Raw genomic sequence first — 17,824 nt, 5'->3', positions numbered from 1 at the left:
ATATATAATTGCTATAAACTATATATAAATATGAATTATATATACACATTCTAGCATTATGGCACTGAATTTTGCACAGGCAAACACCACTCATTTTCTTCAGGAAATTGTACTTCCAACATGATATTAAACTCGCTTTTGGTTTCTGAGCTTTACTTAATTTAAATTCCTTTGTGTGATTCAGTTCAGTGATCTGGCATGTGAATGAACTTGCAATGGCATGAATCTTGGCCAGACGTTCAATGATTTATTGGTGTAACCACACACAGGGGTGTACAGGAGAAAGACCGGTGGTGTTTGATACACACATACACAGAAGACTCGGAAGAAATCTGGAAATCTCATTATTGCACACATCTGTTCACATTGTTTTGTATTTTCCTTTAAACTGCACAGACACAAGATTGTCTGTTCCAGCCTGGTAACATGGAAAAAACAAACAGAATCCAAAAAGAGCTTACTAAATCTCTCAATTTGCTGCTAAAACACACTGACGGCATGACTAGCTGTTTTACATGTGTCTGTTATAACTCAAAAACACCTGACAATACCTAAAAGAGCCAGTGGAGATGACAGGACCTTCAGGTGACCATAAATAACCCCCAAAGCGTTTGGAGCTATTTCACATTTAAAGACAAACCTCTCATAAACTTCTGATTAAGCAGTCTGGGATTTCAAAGACCCACAGAAAAGGTTGCTTACATAAGTGAATTTTGAAAATTAGGAAAATAGAACTAACGACCCATGTTGTAAAATTCAAAAGCTCAATGTAACAGGATATATATCACCATAAAAGCACACCAGCAAACATGTTAATTACTACCATGCAATCACGACCACAACATACTTTTGATCCAATTTAACCTGAGGTTTTATTCTAAGTCATTAGGATACATGGAATGTGCATAGATATCACTCTAGATTTAAGGCTTTGCGTTTGGAGAGTTTCTCATCAGAAAAGCAAGTGCAACAGCATGACAGCTCACGTTGGACTGGCCAAATATAGTGGACGAAATGGCCCGTGTAGTCCATCCATCTATAGCCTATTAACGCTCCCAATAAAACCCTCCAAATGCATCTGCTGCATTATTTAGTCTCCAAAACTACAGCCTTTTCTAGCACATTACTTTTTAATGCACGCCTTTGTATCATAAGTGCTTTTCTCCATCCGTGATAAAGCTCTCGTTTACCAGCTGTTGGAATGCATTTGCATTTGAGAATGCACATGCAAACCCCTACTGGTGAACAACAACTGGTCAATGACAATTAAAACAGACTTCATACCGGACACTTCGCTCAAAAATGAAAACTCTGTTATCATTTATTCACCTTTGAGTTTCTTTCTTAGATAAGATAATACTTTGAAGAATACTATTAACCAAACAGTTGACGGCAGCCATTGACTTCCACAGTATTTTTTTCCATGGAAGTCAATGGCTACCGTCAACTGTTTGTTCACCCAAAAATGAAAATTCTGTTATTTGTTTATTCAACTTTGAGTTTCTTTCTTCTGTTGAACACAAAAGAAGATCCTTTGAAGAACATACTAGTACTATGGATACTACGGAATGCAGTATATAAATATCTTCTTATATGCTTAACAGAAGAAAGTGTCCCTTTAAAATACAGCCTTTTGAACATGTAAGGCTCTGTTTTTAGCATGCACATTAGTATATTATAGTAGGATGGCAGTGGTCTGTGGGGAGATTAGATCGGTTATGTAGGTCAGGTCTCTGCGTGAAGGGGATATCGAGTCATTATGACCTCCATCATGGTACACTGGCACCAAAGTCCACTTTTGTGCCTTCCCCCTCGCCAAAAAAAGTATATTAAGAGTATTTATAGAACTGAATGGGAAAATGAGTTTGACTTTGTTCTCCTCTTTTTGATTTTGCATTTTTAAATGAACTACTTTTGTACTCTGAGGTGAAACTGGGAGATCGAAAGGTCATGCAATGACAACTTGTGTAATATGCCAAAGTCTTGTTGGAGTGTTTTTACATGCTCACACATGGTTTGTAACTAGAGTAAGAGCAAAAAAAAACAAAAAACAAATACCTGCCGTGAAGGACTAGTGATTTGGAGTAGCTGTCAGACAACTCATCTGAGTAGCTGCTGTAGCTCGTAAAAAGACATTTGCATGCTTCGAGTAAGTCGAGCAGAAGGGAACAAAAGGCGTTCCTTTTGAGTTCCTTTAGTGCTTCTGGTTAGCTGCATGAGTTCATTTATATTGACCAAAGCGCGTGACAAAGATGCAGAGATAAACCACTCCGTCATCCGATGAATCGTAAATTAAAACATTCATGTTTATCAGATATCTCACAACCGACTGGATGTGTCATTCATCAAAGAGATCCATGCGGAAATGGATATTGCGAAAAAAAAAAAGAGCTGGTGTTCTTGTGAAGGACGAGGAGAAATAGGTTAAAAAGGGATTTCCACAAAACGGAAAGTCCACGACTCAGAGGTCCATTTCGCCACCCAGGGGAAATCACGTCCCAGATTTTTGCAATTGTATGCTCATGCATTAAGGCATGCATGCCACACACTAGGCACTCTGCAGCACAAATGACACCTGTGATAATTTGTCTTTTTACATGCGCTGCAAGTACAGACTTTACTCCATATATGCCATGAACATCACTCATGCTGATTTGCATTTTTACTTGTTCATTATTGACATGATGCACCACTTGTGCCAACATGTGAAATGAGATAGGAATCCAGCTTACTGTAGTGCAAGGAGAAGCGTGTTAGAAAGTTTGCCTGCGTGCAAAGAGGGAGTAAAAGGAATTGAAGAAAGGAAAAAAATGCTAAATAAGGCAGAAAAGCATTGGAGCAGACAAAGCCTACCTCACTATCCCGGGATTTCCTGGTCTGTAAACCAACTTCGACAGGAACAGTGTTTACCGTTTATCTGAAGGAATGATCTTTCTAAGGTTTCCAGATAGAAAAGCTATTATGTTTAGTGGTAGAGAGTGTTTTATGAGATCCGTGGAGTGGAGTGGAGTGGGAACTTACGGAATGCCGATCTCAAAGATGTTATTCTGAATAAGCTGCTTCCCCAACATGATGATACTGAGCTGGATACAGAGTTCAATCAGACAGCCGCCAGGAGCACACTAGGATGAAAACGTAAAAAATGATTTGACAGTGTCACTTTGAGCAGGGCTGCAGGATTTGGGAGAAAAAACTCTTTGCAATTTTTCTGATAACAACTGTTTAAAGTGTAGTTATTTTTATTGTAATTATTATTATTATTAAAGTAGTTAGGAAAATTCTTATTTTAATAAATTAGGTCCAGGGTTATTATAGTACACTTAAACTAAAAAACACATATTTATTACACCTTTACAAAATCGGTAGTCTTTCTTTGTTTTCAAATGTTAAAATGTTGAGCTTTTACTCTGGTCTTTTGTTGACAAGAACATTCTCGAAACAGTTTTATTTGATTTCGGTTTTATTTTGATTCATTGTGCATCCCTCATGTTGAAGATGATGTTGTAGTGCTAACAATCATACAGGATGCAATGAAAGCATAACCGTACTCACCTCTTCCATACGGTAATCATTGAAGACATAAACATAGTGACCGGGGTGGCCTGCAAACCTGTAAAAAACCCAAAAGTAGGGGTCATGAGATATGTCTTGACCCAAGAAAGGAAGTGCCAAGGGTCACATGCCTATCTTATTCGAAGCCAGATGTTTGTTCTGCAGTCAGACTTCACGTTTACTGTGCCAGAGGCTGAATATATGTGGGTTTGTGTGCTTCTTGCTTTCTCTGACAATTAACTACAGTGTTTTTGAGCAATCCTTATTTGGGGATGAACTTGTCCACATACCTCCCTTTGAAGAAGGCCACGTAGAAGATAGGTGCATATGCGTTCATGAACTTCAGGAGGAAAGCTTTCAGGATCAGACGCTCCTCAAAGTTGGTCTCCGTTTTAGGGATCTCTGCAGACACATGAATGAAATTATTTGGGATTGAAACAGACATGCTCTGGATAAACAGCACACCATTTCAAAAGCTTGTTGTTCTGACAAGTAGAACAAACATGGGTGGATTGGTAATTTCTCCCAACATGTTTCTCTTTAACAACTTCTGTTCAGCAGGTTGAAGGTTGAGAAACAAAGAAGACCATATGGTTACATTTGGGATGGGATTACATGTATTGTGGCCTTTCCTAAATCTTAATCGTGCACAAAAGATTACAGACAGCAATTTCAGCAAGACATATTTCAAAGCATTCATTAATAGGCTACGCTCTAAAAAATTCCAGCCCAAATTCCAGTAAGTCTGGTAAAATAAATTAAAAAAGCATGATTTGCTGAATTTGGAAGTAGGTTAAAGCATTAGGGTGAGCCAGACTGCATGTGGTCAGACTTTAAGAGTGAAAATCAAAGAAGTACGGGAAAATCTATGTCTTATTCATGAGATGATAACACATGCTTCCTTCCTTCCCTACATATCCACAGAGACTCTCATTTATTAAAACATCTCTTAAGGAAATCTCGGTGATGGCTAACTGACAAGCCACATTTTCCCCAGTGTTCCTGGAGTGGCTTAATCAAAAATTCATGTCATGTGGGTGGGCAAAAAGTAGAAGGAAGTTGACCAAAAGTGGTAATTTAGCAACATTACTAAGGCAGTGGTAAAATCTCACCCAGTTCTGTGAGCCAGGCAGCAACCATGCCATAGATCTCATCCAGGATGAGGATGACCACCAGGTTGATAATTACAGCGGTTGCCGTGACGGTCACTCGTACGTTGGATTTGACCTCAGGATCCGGGCTCATCGCCATGAGGGCGGAGATGGTGATGCGGTAGATGATGACACTGAAGACAGCCGAACATGTCACTCCAAACTACATGGAGAAAGAAACATGTAGAAGTAAAAGAGAAATTAAATATGGATAAGCACAAAAACATTGCACCAGACAGGAAGTATAAGGCTTACCATGAAGAGAATAGAGGAGATGTTGATTAAATATCCAGGCAGTCTGTCCCTCCATGTTAGCTTCTCATGTCCAGTCTGTGAGGGGAGAAGGACATTTAAAATGACTAATGGAAGTTTGCATGCATGTGTTTCCATTTTTCTGGGAGCTATGCTTCTTTTAACCTTGCCTACCTTTATAGTGATTTAGAACTAGCCTATTGCGGAAATCATTTGGCTGCAACAACATTGAGGCAATTAACACCTGTTCTTCCTGTAGAGTAAGTTTTGTACATTCCGTACATTCAAGTGATAGATCGTATCTCAAAAACATCCGGCCAACAGAAAGAACCTATTTTAATGACCGAAACAACCTGAATATGCCTCTTTTGCATTTGGATCAAGCCAAAAACAACAGCAACAGCGTGCGCTAAACTTGGCTGCACAGGCAGGATTGGATTGAGGGTGGTCTGTTCCCATTGGGGTTAGTCTTCCTTCAATGTCAAGCTTTAGACAGCAGATCAAGAGGTATGTCTCTCTGAGGAATACATGTTAGATGGCAAACAGGAGAAAAATGGATTCTTATCCAGTTCTGCGGAAATCTGAGTGAAATGAATTAACAGGCCACAGGAATGTTAAACGGCAGCTTATGTTCCTTTTAAGTCATTAAAAAATGTCATTACAAAAGCATCATTACAATCCGTCCCAGTTTTTCTAAGTAACAAGTGCACAAATAGTTCTTACTTCGTACTGGCTGTAACTATTATGTAAGGCAACATCAGTACTGAAAGGAAACCTCAAAAGTAATTGATTTAATGTTTAACGGTCTTTCTCTAGAACAGTCTGAGGTTATAATACTGCTATGCTACTTATACTCCGAAATGCACAAGAATACAAAGAAGCACACATAAACACCAGGTGCTTTTTAGTAATGAATAAAACATCTTCCTCAACTTTGTTGCAATGCATTCTTGTACTGCCTTATCTGTGCAGGATATAAGCAATGCTGCGTGATTCGCTGCCTACTGGGAACAGACTTTGTGTTTGGAGCATGCCTATGTTGCTGTCTAGTTAGGGTTTGAAACAGAGCATGTTTGTTGATAAATGCAGATTTAGAGGGTTTTGCAGGAATCCGGTAGCAAATGCGGTCAGTGTGTTGACACAACAGTTTGAAAAAATCTACCTCTTGCAATTGGGCTCATAATGAGGGAAACAGCACCACCTAGCACAGTGCATGACTAAACCCTGGCACCCAGGAAAAGCCACAGAGTGTAACCAGTCACAGCCTTCGAGATGCCACAGCTTTAGGGTCTCCAGAATAACGAATGTGGGTCACGCAATTGTGCCGTTAATCATGATCCACAGGCTCGGCTCACAAACCCTCACCCAGTAATGAGAGGAACTGCTGCAGGTCTGCGGTCTCACCGGTTACTTACTCTTCATTAAGATGCATGATGCTATGTAGTGACAGGCTGTGATCCCCTCTTAAAATGTGACTTTGTGTGATGCATCAATATCCAAAGAGGCCAAGTTCATGGAAAAAGTTGCTGGCACAAGGACAAGCAGAGATGCATATTTGAAGCTAATGCCACAAATATGCTGTGAGGTTCCACAAGTATGTAATAAGTAAGCCCGTATGAGATCTGCACACTTTTTTTTTAGTTTTTATGCTGATTTGTGAAAGAAAATCTGCGTAATGGATGTAAATATGGTAAAATGTATTAGGGCAAAGGATTTGTAGTATTTTAGAAATGTGGGCCATTCAAATTCTGCCTGAAATCTGTTGATCTTTCTGCGAATTTCTGCAGCGCAGATTCCGTGCGAGCTTAGCAATGAATATCAGTAACAAAAGATGCCTGACAAAAGAATGCAGAGGAATGGCATCAATAATTTATATAATCAGCCACAACATAGCACTGTAAAAACAGAAAGAGAGCGTGAGGAAAAAGACAGGTGGCAATGTTTTTAAATAATTAACACTTTTTATTTTTAAATTGCAGATATAATGTGTCAGATAAGTACTGAGACACAATGGATACAGATATCCAAAATCATACTGGAGCATCATCTGGCTAAAAAGATATTTCAATGAAATCAAGAAACAGGAGATTTTACATTTAAGAAAGTTTGATTGACACATTAGGAAAAGTAGAAAGGACAGAAAGTGAGGACAGCAGCTGGTGTCTCTCTGTTATATAGTGTATATAGATCACTGAATTAATTTAACAGTGAAGTAGGTTGAACGCTGCCCAGATGTGGGTTTCCACAGATGCCCTTGCGTACAACAGCTGTCGGATGGAGAACATTGCTTCCTTGAGCTTAAATCAAGATGCTCTGCAACCCTCTATGTCTTTTATTTTGGCTGTCTAGGGGTTTCTTGCAGCAATGTTACTCAAATACTTTATGGCTCTTCTTTAGATTGTTAAAATGTTCTTCACACTATGAAAATAAATGGTTCTTTTAAGAACTGTTCTTCTACTGAATCGTCGCAAAAATCTTTTGGAACCTTTTGGAACATCAGCAAACTTCCGGACTTTTGTGATGAGACAAACTCTCATTGATGTGACTTTATGTCAACCTGACATCACATTGATACCCAGCAGACATGAAAATGTCAATGGGCTCAGGTTTTGTTAGCACATGATTGCCACACGCTCTCTCAGAACACACACATACTCAGTCGGACAACACACAAGCGTCCCAACGGGCCCACGCTAAGTCCTCAGGGAAATTAGTGACAGGATCACCAGTGTGGGGATTTCCTCCATGGCCATATGTCGCTTTGCAGAGATGCCATGTTCACATTGACGTCACCGTACGCCCCGTTCTCTCAAACCCCCACCCTCCGAGCATACTGTAAGCCAGAGATGAAAGAGAACAAAAACTGGAACCACGCCAGTGCCCACGCTGGCAACCAAGAACACCTAAACCATCACATACGCGGCTTTACGCAATACAGAAATGAATACGTGTTAGAAATACACACATACATCCTACTAGTGAATATTTCAGGCTGGTGGATTGACAAAAATAGCTCTTAGGGTCTGTAAAACAGACGAAGGTCCATTAAGAGAGGCTTGACTGGAGATTGTCTTTTGGGCGATGGGTACAGAAGGGAATAATCTGAAGCGAGCCCCATCTGACAGATCTGAAATCCCTTTAAAACACACTCTCATCTCCTTCCAGCTCTGTGCTCTGATCTGAGACGACCACCAGACCAGGATTATACACAAAGAAACCTACATGCTGCAGATCAGCGTGATCTTTCTAATAAACAGCTTGAGGAGGAACACGGGGCCATAGATTAAGTGTAGGACGAATGACATTTAAAGATGGATGGAAAATTCAATTACGCGAGATTGTGTATTAAATGTCCCAGACTTCCTGCTCAGACTTCGATATCATCACTAATAAAATCAGAAAAATCCTCCATCACACACATGCACACTTTCAGAAAGCAAACAGAACTCTCCTTGCATAAGAATTGCATAAGTGTTTTATTATTATTTTAAGACATCTAGTAAAATTAATCAGGTTTATGCTTAAAAGACGAAGTATTTGCCAATTAGATACCAAAAAAATTTGATATATGCTCTGAAAACATTTATCATCATTAATAAAATCAGAAAACTCACACACGCATTCTTTCAGAAAGCCAAGGAAGCTCTACTTGCATATGAATTGCATAAAATATTAAGTGGTTTATTATTTATTTTAAGACGTTTTAGTATAATTAAAGAGGTTTATGCTAAAAAGACAAAGAATATGCCAATTAGGTTCCAAAAACAGACAATTCAAGATAAATTCTCTGAAAACAAGGGTTATTATCTTGCATAGTTTTGCTTCTGAATTAAATTTTTCTTGCTTTAAGAATATTAACCGCGCTGAAAAAAACCCCGGCTAAAACCAGCCTAGGCTTGTTGGCTGGTCTTAGCTGGTTTAAGCTGGAAGTAGCTGGTTTTAGCTGGTCTCCCAGCCTGGCTGGGCTGGTTTTCGCTGGTTGTTCCAGCTGGTCTCCAAGCCTGACCAGCTAAGACCAGCCTGGAAGTGGCCAAAACCCCTCTAAAACCAGCCTGCTGACCAGCTAAAGGCCAGCTTAGGCTGGTTTTAGCTGTTTTATTCAGCAGGGAAGCATAAAGGTTTTTTACGTAACATTAATGGGCAGGTAAACTGAATGCAGAATTTAATAAATCTGCACTGAAAAAGCACAAATAACAGCTTGGTCAGAAGTAAAACAGTTAATCTCCTCTTTCTAAGCCAGGTGCACACATTTAGAAAGCAAATGCAACTCTCCTCCTCAAAGACAATGAGGAATGTTCCCTGACTTTGCTTCTGGAGGCGATGAAAACATTTCACTCTAAAATTAGCCACACAAGGGGTGTGTTGCATTTTATTAACAAACGTCACTAATGTGTCCTAAAGATAGCTGCCAAGATGACATAGTTATGCGATAACAGCTTTTAAAGAGCCGAAGATAAGAGCGAACCCAACCGAGCGTATAAGGGAGTGGGATTCGAGTGTCTGTGTCTCCATGGAGATGTGAGGACTTTGCTTAATTCAGAGGTTTGGCGTTCAGCCCGGCATGGGAGGATGTATGCACAAAGCCACAGGAGTCTAGCGCGCTCTGCTGGCCAGGCTGTGTAGCAAACTGCACTAAATCTGAATGACAGCAAGTCTCTCACAGAAAACGCCACACTTTTACAATCTCAGCGTGTGTGTGTGTGAGGTTAAATAAGCAGGCACATTCTCATTATAACTCCTTGAACTCTATTTCTTCATCATCTGCTCTCTTCACAGTCACCCCAAACTCTACACGCACCATGTGGCCCTCTTAAATGAGTGATCTGGAGGTTTTTGCCAGACTTCTCCAGAATTTCTCGGTTTATTCAGAGGGTCTTGTGGCAATACAAATGAGCTGTGAGAAACATGGGGAGGTCTGTCAGCGCTTAGTCACGGAATCCTGTGAGCCATAGTTTTTCCACCACAACATCGTTTCCAGAAACTGATGAGCATCAACCGGAACCTGGTGAGTGCTGCTTGTTTGCTTGACAGTGAGCATGTGCTGAATAATAATAATGGCTTAACTGCTGCGTGTTTTTTTTACCCACATGAAGATTAAGCAGAAATTGCCTTGTTTATGATGTCTGGTCTGGCCGACCAAAACTGCATTGATCTGAAGTCCAGGCTGTTTTGAATTAAGTCACTAGGATGTATAGTCTTAATTTAAGGTTTTGTAGAACATCTAGGTCAGGACTGACCGTGGGCCATGATATCTGGGACAGAGTAGCTAAACATAAGAATGAGAAAAAGCGCCATAATGCGAGTGACAGGTTGAAATCTGTGATTCTTGGACACGAAGGCCCAAAAAACAAAAAATAGGCTACACATTAGGTTAGGGGTCACTGAATCTGTCCAAAAGTATGCCACACTATCCCGCCTCCTGTGCTAAATAAGTTTTAATGAGGACTATGGATGCACAATGAGTCCAAAAAGCATCATAAAGGTCATAGCAACTGCTAATATTATAGCTGAAGTTTTCATAGTATTTTTTTTTCAGTGGAAAATACAACAAACGGTTGAAAAATAATGAATGTATTTTGTAATCATTCTGTTTTTACTACATACCAACCTAATATTTCTGGAAGATTTAATTTTTTTCCTGGTAAAACCAAACATCTTTAAAACAAGATACATTTACTTAAGAACCAAAATTGCGTAAGATATTATAGCTTGTTTTCTTATGTATTTTACATGTATAATTAGAGAGGTTTAAGCTTAAAAGACAAGCTATTTGCCAATTTATTAAAAAGGACAAAACTATTTAAAATATATTCTTTGAAAACAAGACTTAAATAGTTTCACTTCTCAGGTAAATTTATTGTTTTACTTGTTTTGATGGTATTCAGCATTCAGTTCTGAAATCCGACATGAAAAGCACAATATACAGGTGTGCTGAAGCATATGTTGTTTACTTCTTACAGACTGCCTCTATTTCTTTTGACTATCTAAGATTTGATGCCTTTCAATCTTTAGCAAATCCAGCAACTGTTTTTTCAAGTAAGCTCTCATTGTAGCAGCCTGGTAAACACTTTAATTCCCAGTGATTGAATTTAGATTTTTTATTATTTTTATTATTAGTAGTAGTAGTAGTAAAACTAATCTTTCAGGCCAAAAACCCAACAGTAAGTCCAGGCTTGACTTTAAACCAGGATTAATGTTCTACAAACCCTGTGAAACCTTAAGAAGCTTGAACTACTGACACAGTTGGATGCGTAACAAGATGCACACACAGAGAAACGAGGCTACAGATGTTGGTGTACCTGTTTACAAGCCATGTCATGTATCAACTAATAAGTCTTAATTTATTGGGCTAATTTGCCTAATTGCATTTCATGCAAGACAACGGCCCCAAGCAATGATTTCAAACAGACCGACACAGCCTACATTTTCCGAAACAAAACGCTCAAATCTCCGAAGATCACACCTTATGTGTGAACAAATGGGAACCTTGACAACATATTTATTATTAAGCATATGCTTTTTACATACAGCACTGATCTGCAGTATTTACTACTGAACAGAGCACAATGATGACATTACACTTGACCCTAGGCAAAAGGACAAGAAACCTTTAATGCTGTTACGTCGTGACTACCGTTTAGTTATGTGAAACCAACAGAGCAAACTGACAAGATCTAATTGTATTAGCCCGACACGCACCGTCCTACAGCAAGAGGATTACGGCAGTGAGAGACGGACGTATTTCTCATGCCGACGACCCCGTTGTGACCACCCCACCCAGCTGAGCCCCTCTGACAGACACACGGGCCATTTACAAATTAAACAAGGCTCAAATTCTCTCACTAAACGTGCATCTGTGCATGTGTAAATGGGCCGTAAGGCAATCTTTCAAAGTTATTGACAGGAAATGGTAACAGAATAAAGGGCAGAGAGAGAGAAGGATGACATCACAGTGACACTGTTTAAAGCAAGACATAAGGTAAAATATTTAATTAATAGATATCACCATTTATTTTATATGCATGCTATTTTTATTTCTTATGTATCTGTTTTCCCTCTGTATCTGCTTTTAACAGACAGGGTTTTTATCATATGTTGTTTTATTACTCTATAAATCAGAAAATACTGTCAACAGGCAAAAAAACACCATGTTTTTTTTTTAGGAATATAAAAGAAGTTCTACATATGTACATTTTCGACAATTTCTGGCTCAATTTGAGAATGTGCATTGTAACGGAAATTTTCAGGCAAATAGATGCAGTAAAATAATGGACTTAAAAGTGTATTTTAGATGTTTTCTTTTCACTACTCTGAAATAACATCTTACGAAAAGCAAAAAAGCTCAAAATCTCAAAACTGACCAGTGCATGATTTTTTTTTTTTTTTTTTTTTTTTTGCCTACAGTGTCTTGCCTTAAACAGGCCAAAAAAGAACTTCAAAACAAATTTCAAAATAAAGACAGAGCTGGATTGCTGGGTCAGGATGCTGTCACACTGTTAGAAAGGGGGAAAAAACCTTCCAACCTCACAACTAGGGAGTATAATATAGAAACTGTAACACAAGCAGGTGGAAACAAGGCTCTGGAGAGATGGAGGCGAGAATGAGAGAGAGAGAGAAAGAGACAGAGCCATTTACCGGATTCCCAGCTGCCATGGCTGACAGTAACCTCTGCCTCCATTTGTCCTTCCCCAGTTCCCCGCTCTCGTCCACACCTCTCTCAGGCTGGAACACACAGATCTGAACCGTCACACAATCGCTGATGAAAGAGGGCAAAACTCTAGCTTTCCGGAAACCAAACCGGATCTACATGACTTTTTTCTTGGGCATCACCAACGCAAAGCGCAGCTTGAGAGCCCCAAAGCGCCGGTGCCAAATGCTTCAGGCCGGAGCAGTTCATGATGGGAAGGCTGTGCAAAAGGCCCACAGCATTTGGCACCCACTCATCTCTGCCCCTACAGCCATGGCAGTTCCCTTTTTGACTCTTTTCAATAAAGCATTTGCATATTAAGCCAAAAGCCAAAAGGAAATATATTTAGATCTTTTTAAGTCAGCCATTAATGAAATGCCTAATGCATAAAGCGCATAAAAATAGTTAAAAGAAAACAGCGTGCCCACCTCATTTTTGTTCTTTTTATTTTTCTTCTTCCTCTGCCTCTTCTGAAGGAGAATCGTTTCGTATTTGGGTCTGGGATGTTCCTAAAGAGAAAAGGACAAAGAGGCAATTGCTTTCTACTCCATGCAAGACCCAGTGGACAGCTGCAGACAGAGAGTTTCAAACCATTCAAACAGGTCAAAAATCCAGGGCAACACAAGGACACAAAGACTCAACATCTCAAAGAGCAGCAAGAAGAGAGTTTCAAACGTAAAACTCAAACCTTCGCTTTTTCCTGGCGGGAAAGATTGCATTTAGAGAAACAACAAGTTAACATATTGGTGAGTCCATTGCTGGCCGAGACCACATGGGGACATTCACACACAGCGTTGCGGCATCAACATTAATACTTTTGGATAGGGACGCCACCATTGTGTCGCATCATATAACAGTCGGCTTTAGTCATTTTCAGTTGGTCAGCGTCAGGAAACACTGTCATTGAAATCAGCTCTTGGCCAGTGCACTGGGATCCAGACATGCAAACACTAGTGAGTAGTGAGTAACATAATGTGAATGTGTTCTTGTGTGAACGTACCTCCTCCTCCTCCATGCCTGTCAGATCCCAGCTATAGTTCAGACTGATCTGTCTGCGCTTCCAGTGCTCTAGAAACATGGCAGCTAAAGAGAGAAAGAGAGACATGAGGCATTCAACAAATGAGTGCTGACAGATATGAGACTTGTGGGAAAAGAAAAGCAGAAGATGATTTATAATGGAAAAAGTGTCATTTCTTAATGTAAGATAATTTATCTTATCTACAAGTCAAAAAAAATATTCTGCTTGTTCAGTTTATATCAATGGAAGTTAATTCGACATAATTCCTTCAAGATTTCATCATGTTCAACCAAAATACTAAATCCATTGTTGCTGTGTTAAAGTAAACTGGGAACATGCTTTCCACTTCCCATCATGCTTTGCACTGGGATGGACAGGGAGAGTAAATGTTGAAATAAATGGGGTTTTTTTTGCATTTTGTTTGTTTTGTGCTAACAATTGTATTATTTTATATATTATAAATTATTTACCCACTTTCAAACTTACAAACATGCGTGATCTTTTTTCAGTCAAACTCAAAAAGAGATGTTTCACAAAATGTTCCTGATGCTCTTTTCGTCCTATAAAAGTTGTCTGTATGACTTGTGCACTACATAATACAAGTCTTCTGCAACCATTTGCCATGTTTGTATGACCAAAATTTAAGTTATTTGCTGAGAATCTTCTTCACAGATCCCTGTATGTTTGCATTTTGACAGTCGCAGTCCTCAATCAGTTTGACTATATTAAAAATGTATAGCTATGTAGGTATGTAAAGCTAAGATACACAGAAAAATGAAAGTCTTATGGATTTGGGTGGGTAAATGATGACAGAAGTTTTATTTTTGCATGAACTATACCTTTAAATTCTCAGTAATCCAAATACCAAAGACCTAGGCAGTGTGTCTATGCTTTGAAACTGCATCGCATGGCTAACTGATACATCTCAGTACCTACATACACACAGATGCAGTCTCTCTACACACTGCTGGGGGTCTCTGTATGAGTAATAATGTATAGCTTCTGCTACCCCATGCAGGTGCCAAAGATGGGGCAGTGTCAGGAATTGAGCGGTTTCACAATGCCTCCATCAGCCGAGCCCAGGGACGCAGGCATGACAGAAAGAGGTAACACTACTCTCTGGCCATTCAACATCTCTTCAACTCCATCACTATGGAGACAGCAGCACTTCTGGACGTTAATACTAGCCTCTCAAACTGGTCTCATTTTCAACAAGACTAAATGACAGATCTAAGGCAACTCTTTATGTAAATGATATACAAAAGTGTGTAATATCTAAATTAAGTTCATCATTCTTGTGTTCAAAAACCAAGCGTGCAGTGAAATGGAAACGTCTGGGTCTTGCAACAATAATCTTCAATAATTATCATCATTCCTAATGTGGCGTTAGCTCTATTAATAATAAAGATTATTTACTGGCATTGATGGTTCCATGAAGAACATTTAACATCCATGGAAACTTTCCAATGCACAAAAGGCAGTTTATAGTGGAAAAATGTTCCTTAGATTTTTAAAAACGCTAAAAGAAAGGTTCTTTGGGAATAGTTCTTATATGGTATTGCTACAAAGACCCCCTTTTGGAAACGCAGAATTATTTTTAAGCATATGTTAATGTACAGTATGAACCGTAAGATCAATAATGACATAAAACAATAGACAGCGAGATAACACATGCTAATTTTGAGTCGTACCCCAGAGGGACATGAAGATTGCGAAGAACACGGTGGCCGGGTTGTCAAAGAGATGGCTGGCACGTGCCGTGCCACACGCTGTGCTCAGATGCCAGTAGTCACATGCTCGATCGCAGAGGGGACACATAGTGAAGTTCTGATCCTCGTCACACATCTCCTGGCTGGCAGAAATGCACACAAAAACACACACATACACGCAATTAGACATGGCTGTGCAACAGTCCAACGAAATAAATTAATTATGGCCTTGATATAGTGCAGTGTGTTCATCCATCAGCGTGGCTCAATGTCTAAAGTATCAATTAAAAATGCAACACTATTTTATCTTGTGACCTCAGGAAATGCGGCTGCACTGGACAGAAACATTCACTGCAGTCTCAAAACATAATACCGTCTGGTTCACTGTGTACTCAAACAAGTCCTGACATTTAAAAGGATCACAATATTCCCCGTTCTTCCCAGGGATGTTTTAGTCACAAATGCATGCTGAGCACATTCTTACAGCACTTGCAATTCTAGCATAAATTAATCCCATGAATCACATGCAACAACACAAACACCAGAACTATGTTCCTTGATTCTAATTATCACTTTAATATCAGCGGAAATATAATCACAGTCCGTTACTCTCAAGCTGGCAGCTGTCGCGTGCCCACCCACATCAGGGACCCGTGCCCAGCCCTCGGTGGGCTTTGTTGGCACGTACCTAGGTATATTTGTTTCCACAGTGGCCCAGCCGTAGAAGAACACGATGATGCCCACCACAGATGCAGGGATCAAAAGCTGAGTGTATACACCAAGCCAAGCAAAGTAGAGACCTATCTTCTCCCCAAAGTACTTCCTAAAGGTTACACAGAAAACATTGGGAGTGTGTGTTGCATACGACAATCAAAGTATTGATCTAAAGCAGAGATGCCCAAAGTTGTGTTCTAAAAGTAAATGTTGTCCAACTATAAATTAGAAATGAAGATATGCATGAAGAATGGCATGTTTTTTCCAAGTTTTAACACCACAGGCCCCAGTTTGGGCATCTCCGATCTAAAGCAATGTGTTACCTGATAAGATAGTTACCTGATAAGATCAACAGGCTGATACTTGTAAAAAGCACCGTATCTTGCCCATTCATCATGTAACAGCTGAAAGTGGTACAACAAAAATACAGAGTTTCTGTATCACATTCTCCCTTCTGATTCATTGCATAAAAATGCAACACAATTACAGCATACTTGTCTGTCGTTCCTTCCCTCAGCTTGTCCAGTAGGGTGGAAGTCTCCCTGTAATCATACAGAAACACATTTCAATTCAACCTGACAGGAGACAGAACAGCAAAGGAATCCATAAAATACAAAACGTACGTCGTGTAGTGGGAACGCTGAATCATAAACCCCGTTGGCTATCAGCGTGGTGATACCTGCGGGGCAAAAAAGAGAGCACCTTAAAATACCCGACATCATCTGCGGGAATAATGATTGACTGCTTTGACTTTAAAGTGACCCAACTTCATTGCTTTTGGAAAGCCAGCAGACCGAGTCCTCGAGGCGGAAGACAGCTGACATGTGGAACACAGGCTTTAATCAAAGTAATTAATCAGTCCTCAAAGGAACGACACGTACGCTCTGGTGATTAGCCCTCAATTAATAAAGTAGCTCCCCAGCAACAAGCTGGAAAGACCACCACTACCCATCGCCCCCCTCTTTCCACCTCAATGGACCCGGCTTCAATTTGGATCCCAATCCCAGAACTTTATGACCCAATTTACTCAGTTTGTACAAACCAAGTGAGAGAAAGTATGAGAGATGGAAAGAAAAGGAGGGGTAGGGCAGGAGAACTAAAGAGAGCACCAAGCCATCCCTTCTGCCGGATAGCCTCAATGTCCCAATAGCCCCCGGTGGTCCGTCTGCGCGGTCACTCGGTCCAAGGGAGCATATGGCATGGGCTTGTGTTGCACCCTGTCCCAACTGCACCGTGCCTGAATCCAAAGCTCTCATTCTGGCCCTGACTATCCTGAGGATTCCCCAAACACTAGGCCGTGCTTAGGTTATGGATTAATGTATTACTAACCCATGGTTTGGCAGGTCCGTGTGCAGGCGGTGCGTCTGAGGATTTCATACACCTGGGGCAGACAGTGAGAGAGAAAGAGTGAGAGAGATATAAGCAAACAAGAAACCTGAAAATTGTTCCTGGAAAAAGCCCAGTGGAATTGGTTTCCTAGAACAGTGCCTAGAGACGGCAGTCTCCTGCTGCTGGCAAATAACTTTTGTTCCCTCTTGTATGTCATGTTCTCTTCTCAACATCCAAAGAACATGTATCACATTGTACCATTCCGGCTGAACAAAACTTTCACGAGCAAGAAAAAAAAAAATGACTCACTATTCGGCTCCTTGTGGCGTTGTCGAAGAAGGTGTCCTTTGACTTGATGTTGTACCTGCGAAAAGCCCAAAAATAGCGATGAGACATCCATGAATTACCCAGA

At 40.1% G+C, this 17,824-nt stretch overlaps 1 protein-coding gene across 2 annotated transcripts in view; it reads right to left on the bottom strand.

Annotated features, from left to right (window-relative positions):
• The window catches only part of ano2b (anoctamin 2b), a 33,645-nt gene that overhangs the window by 8,838 nt on the left and 6,983 nt on the right, over positions 1-17,824 (bottom strand). Inside the window, exons 7-21 of one of the 2 annotated variants that reach the window (XM_051108303.1) lie at positions 17,722-17,776; positions 17,413-17,464; positions 16,707-16,762; positions 16,578-16,625; positions 16,423-16,487; positions 16,058-16,192; positions 15,352-15,512; positions 13,643-13,725; positions 13,071-13,151; positions 12,591-12,677; positions 4,959-5,033; positions 4,665-4,866; positions 3,843-3,954; positions 3,553-3,610; positions 3,022-3,122 (exon numbers count right to left, since the gene is read on the bottom strand). In XM_051108303.1, the coding sequence (XP_050964260.1) occupies positions 3,022-3,122; positions 3,553-3,610; positions 3,843-3,954; positions 4,665-4,866; positions 4,959-5,033; positions 12,591-12,677; positions 13,071-13,151; positions 13,643-13,725; positions 15,352-15,512; positions 16,058-16,192; positions 16,423-16,487; positions 16,578-16,625; positions 16,707-16,762; positions 17,413-17,464; positions 17,722-17,776 (1,371 nt within the window). The remainder of the gene's footprint in view (positions 1-3,021; positions 3,123-3,552; positions 3,611-3,842; positions 3,955-4,664; positions 4,867-4,958; positions 5,034-12,590; positions 12,678-13,070; positions 13,152-13,642; positions 13,726-15,351; positions 15,513-16,057; positions 16,193-16,422; positions 16,488-16,577; positions 16,626-16,706; positions 16,763-17,412; positions 17,465-17,721; positions 17,777-17,824) is intronic. The other variant, XM_051108304.1, reaches the window with a different exon arrangement.

This window comes from Labeo rohita, chromosome 4, assembly GCF_022985175.1.
Source record: "Labeo rohita strain BAU-BD-2019 chromosome 4, IGBB_LRoh.1.0, whole genome shotgun sequence".
NCBI classification, from domain to species: Eukaryota; Metazoa; Chordata; class Actinopteri; order Cypriniformes; family Cyprinidae; genus Labeo; species Labeo rohita.
Note: the sequence above shows the minus strand (reverse complement) of the source record. Positions and strands in the feature narration are given on the sequence as shown.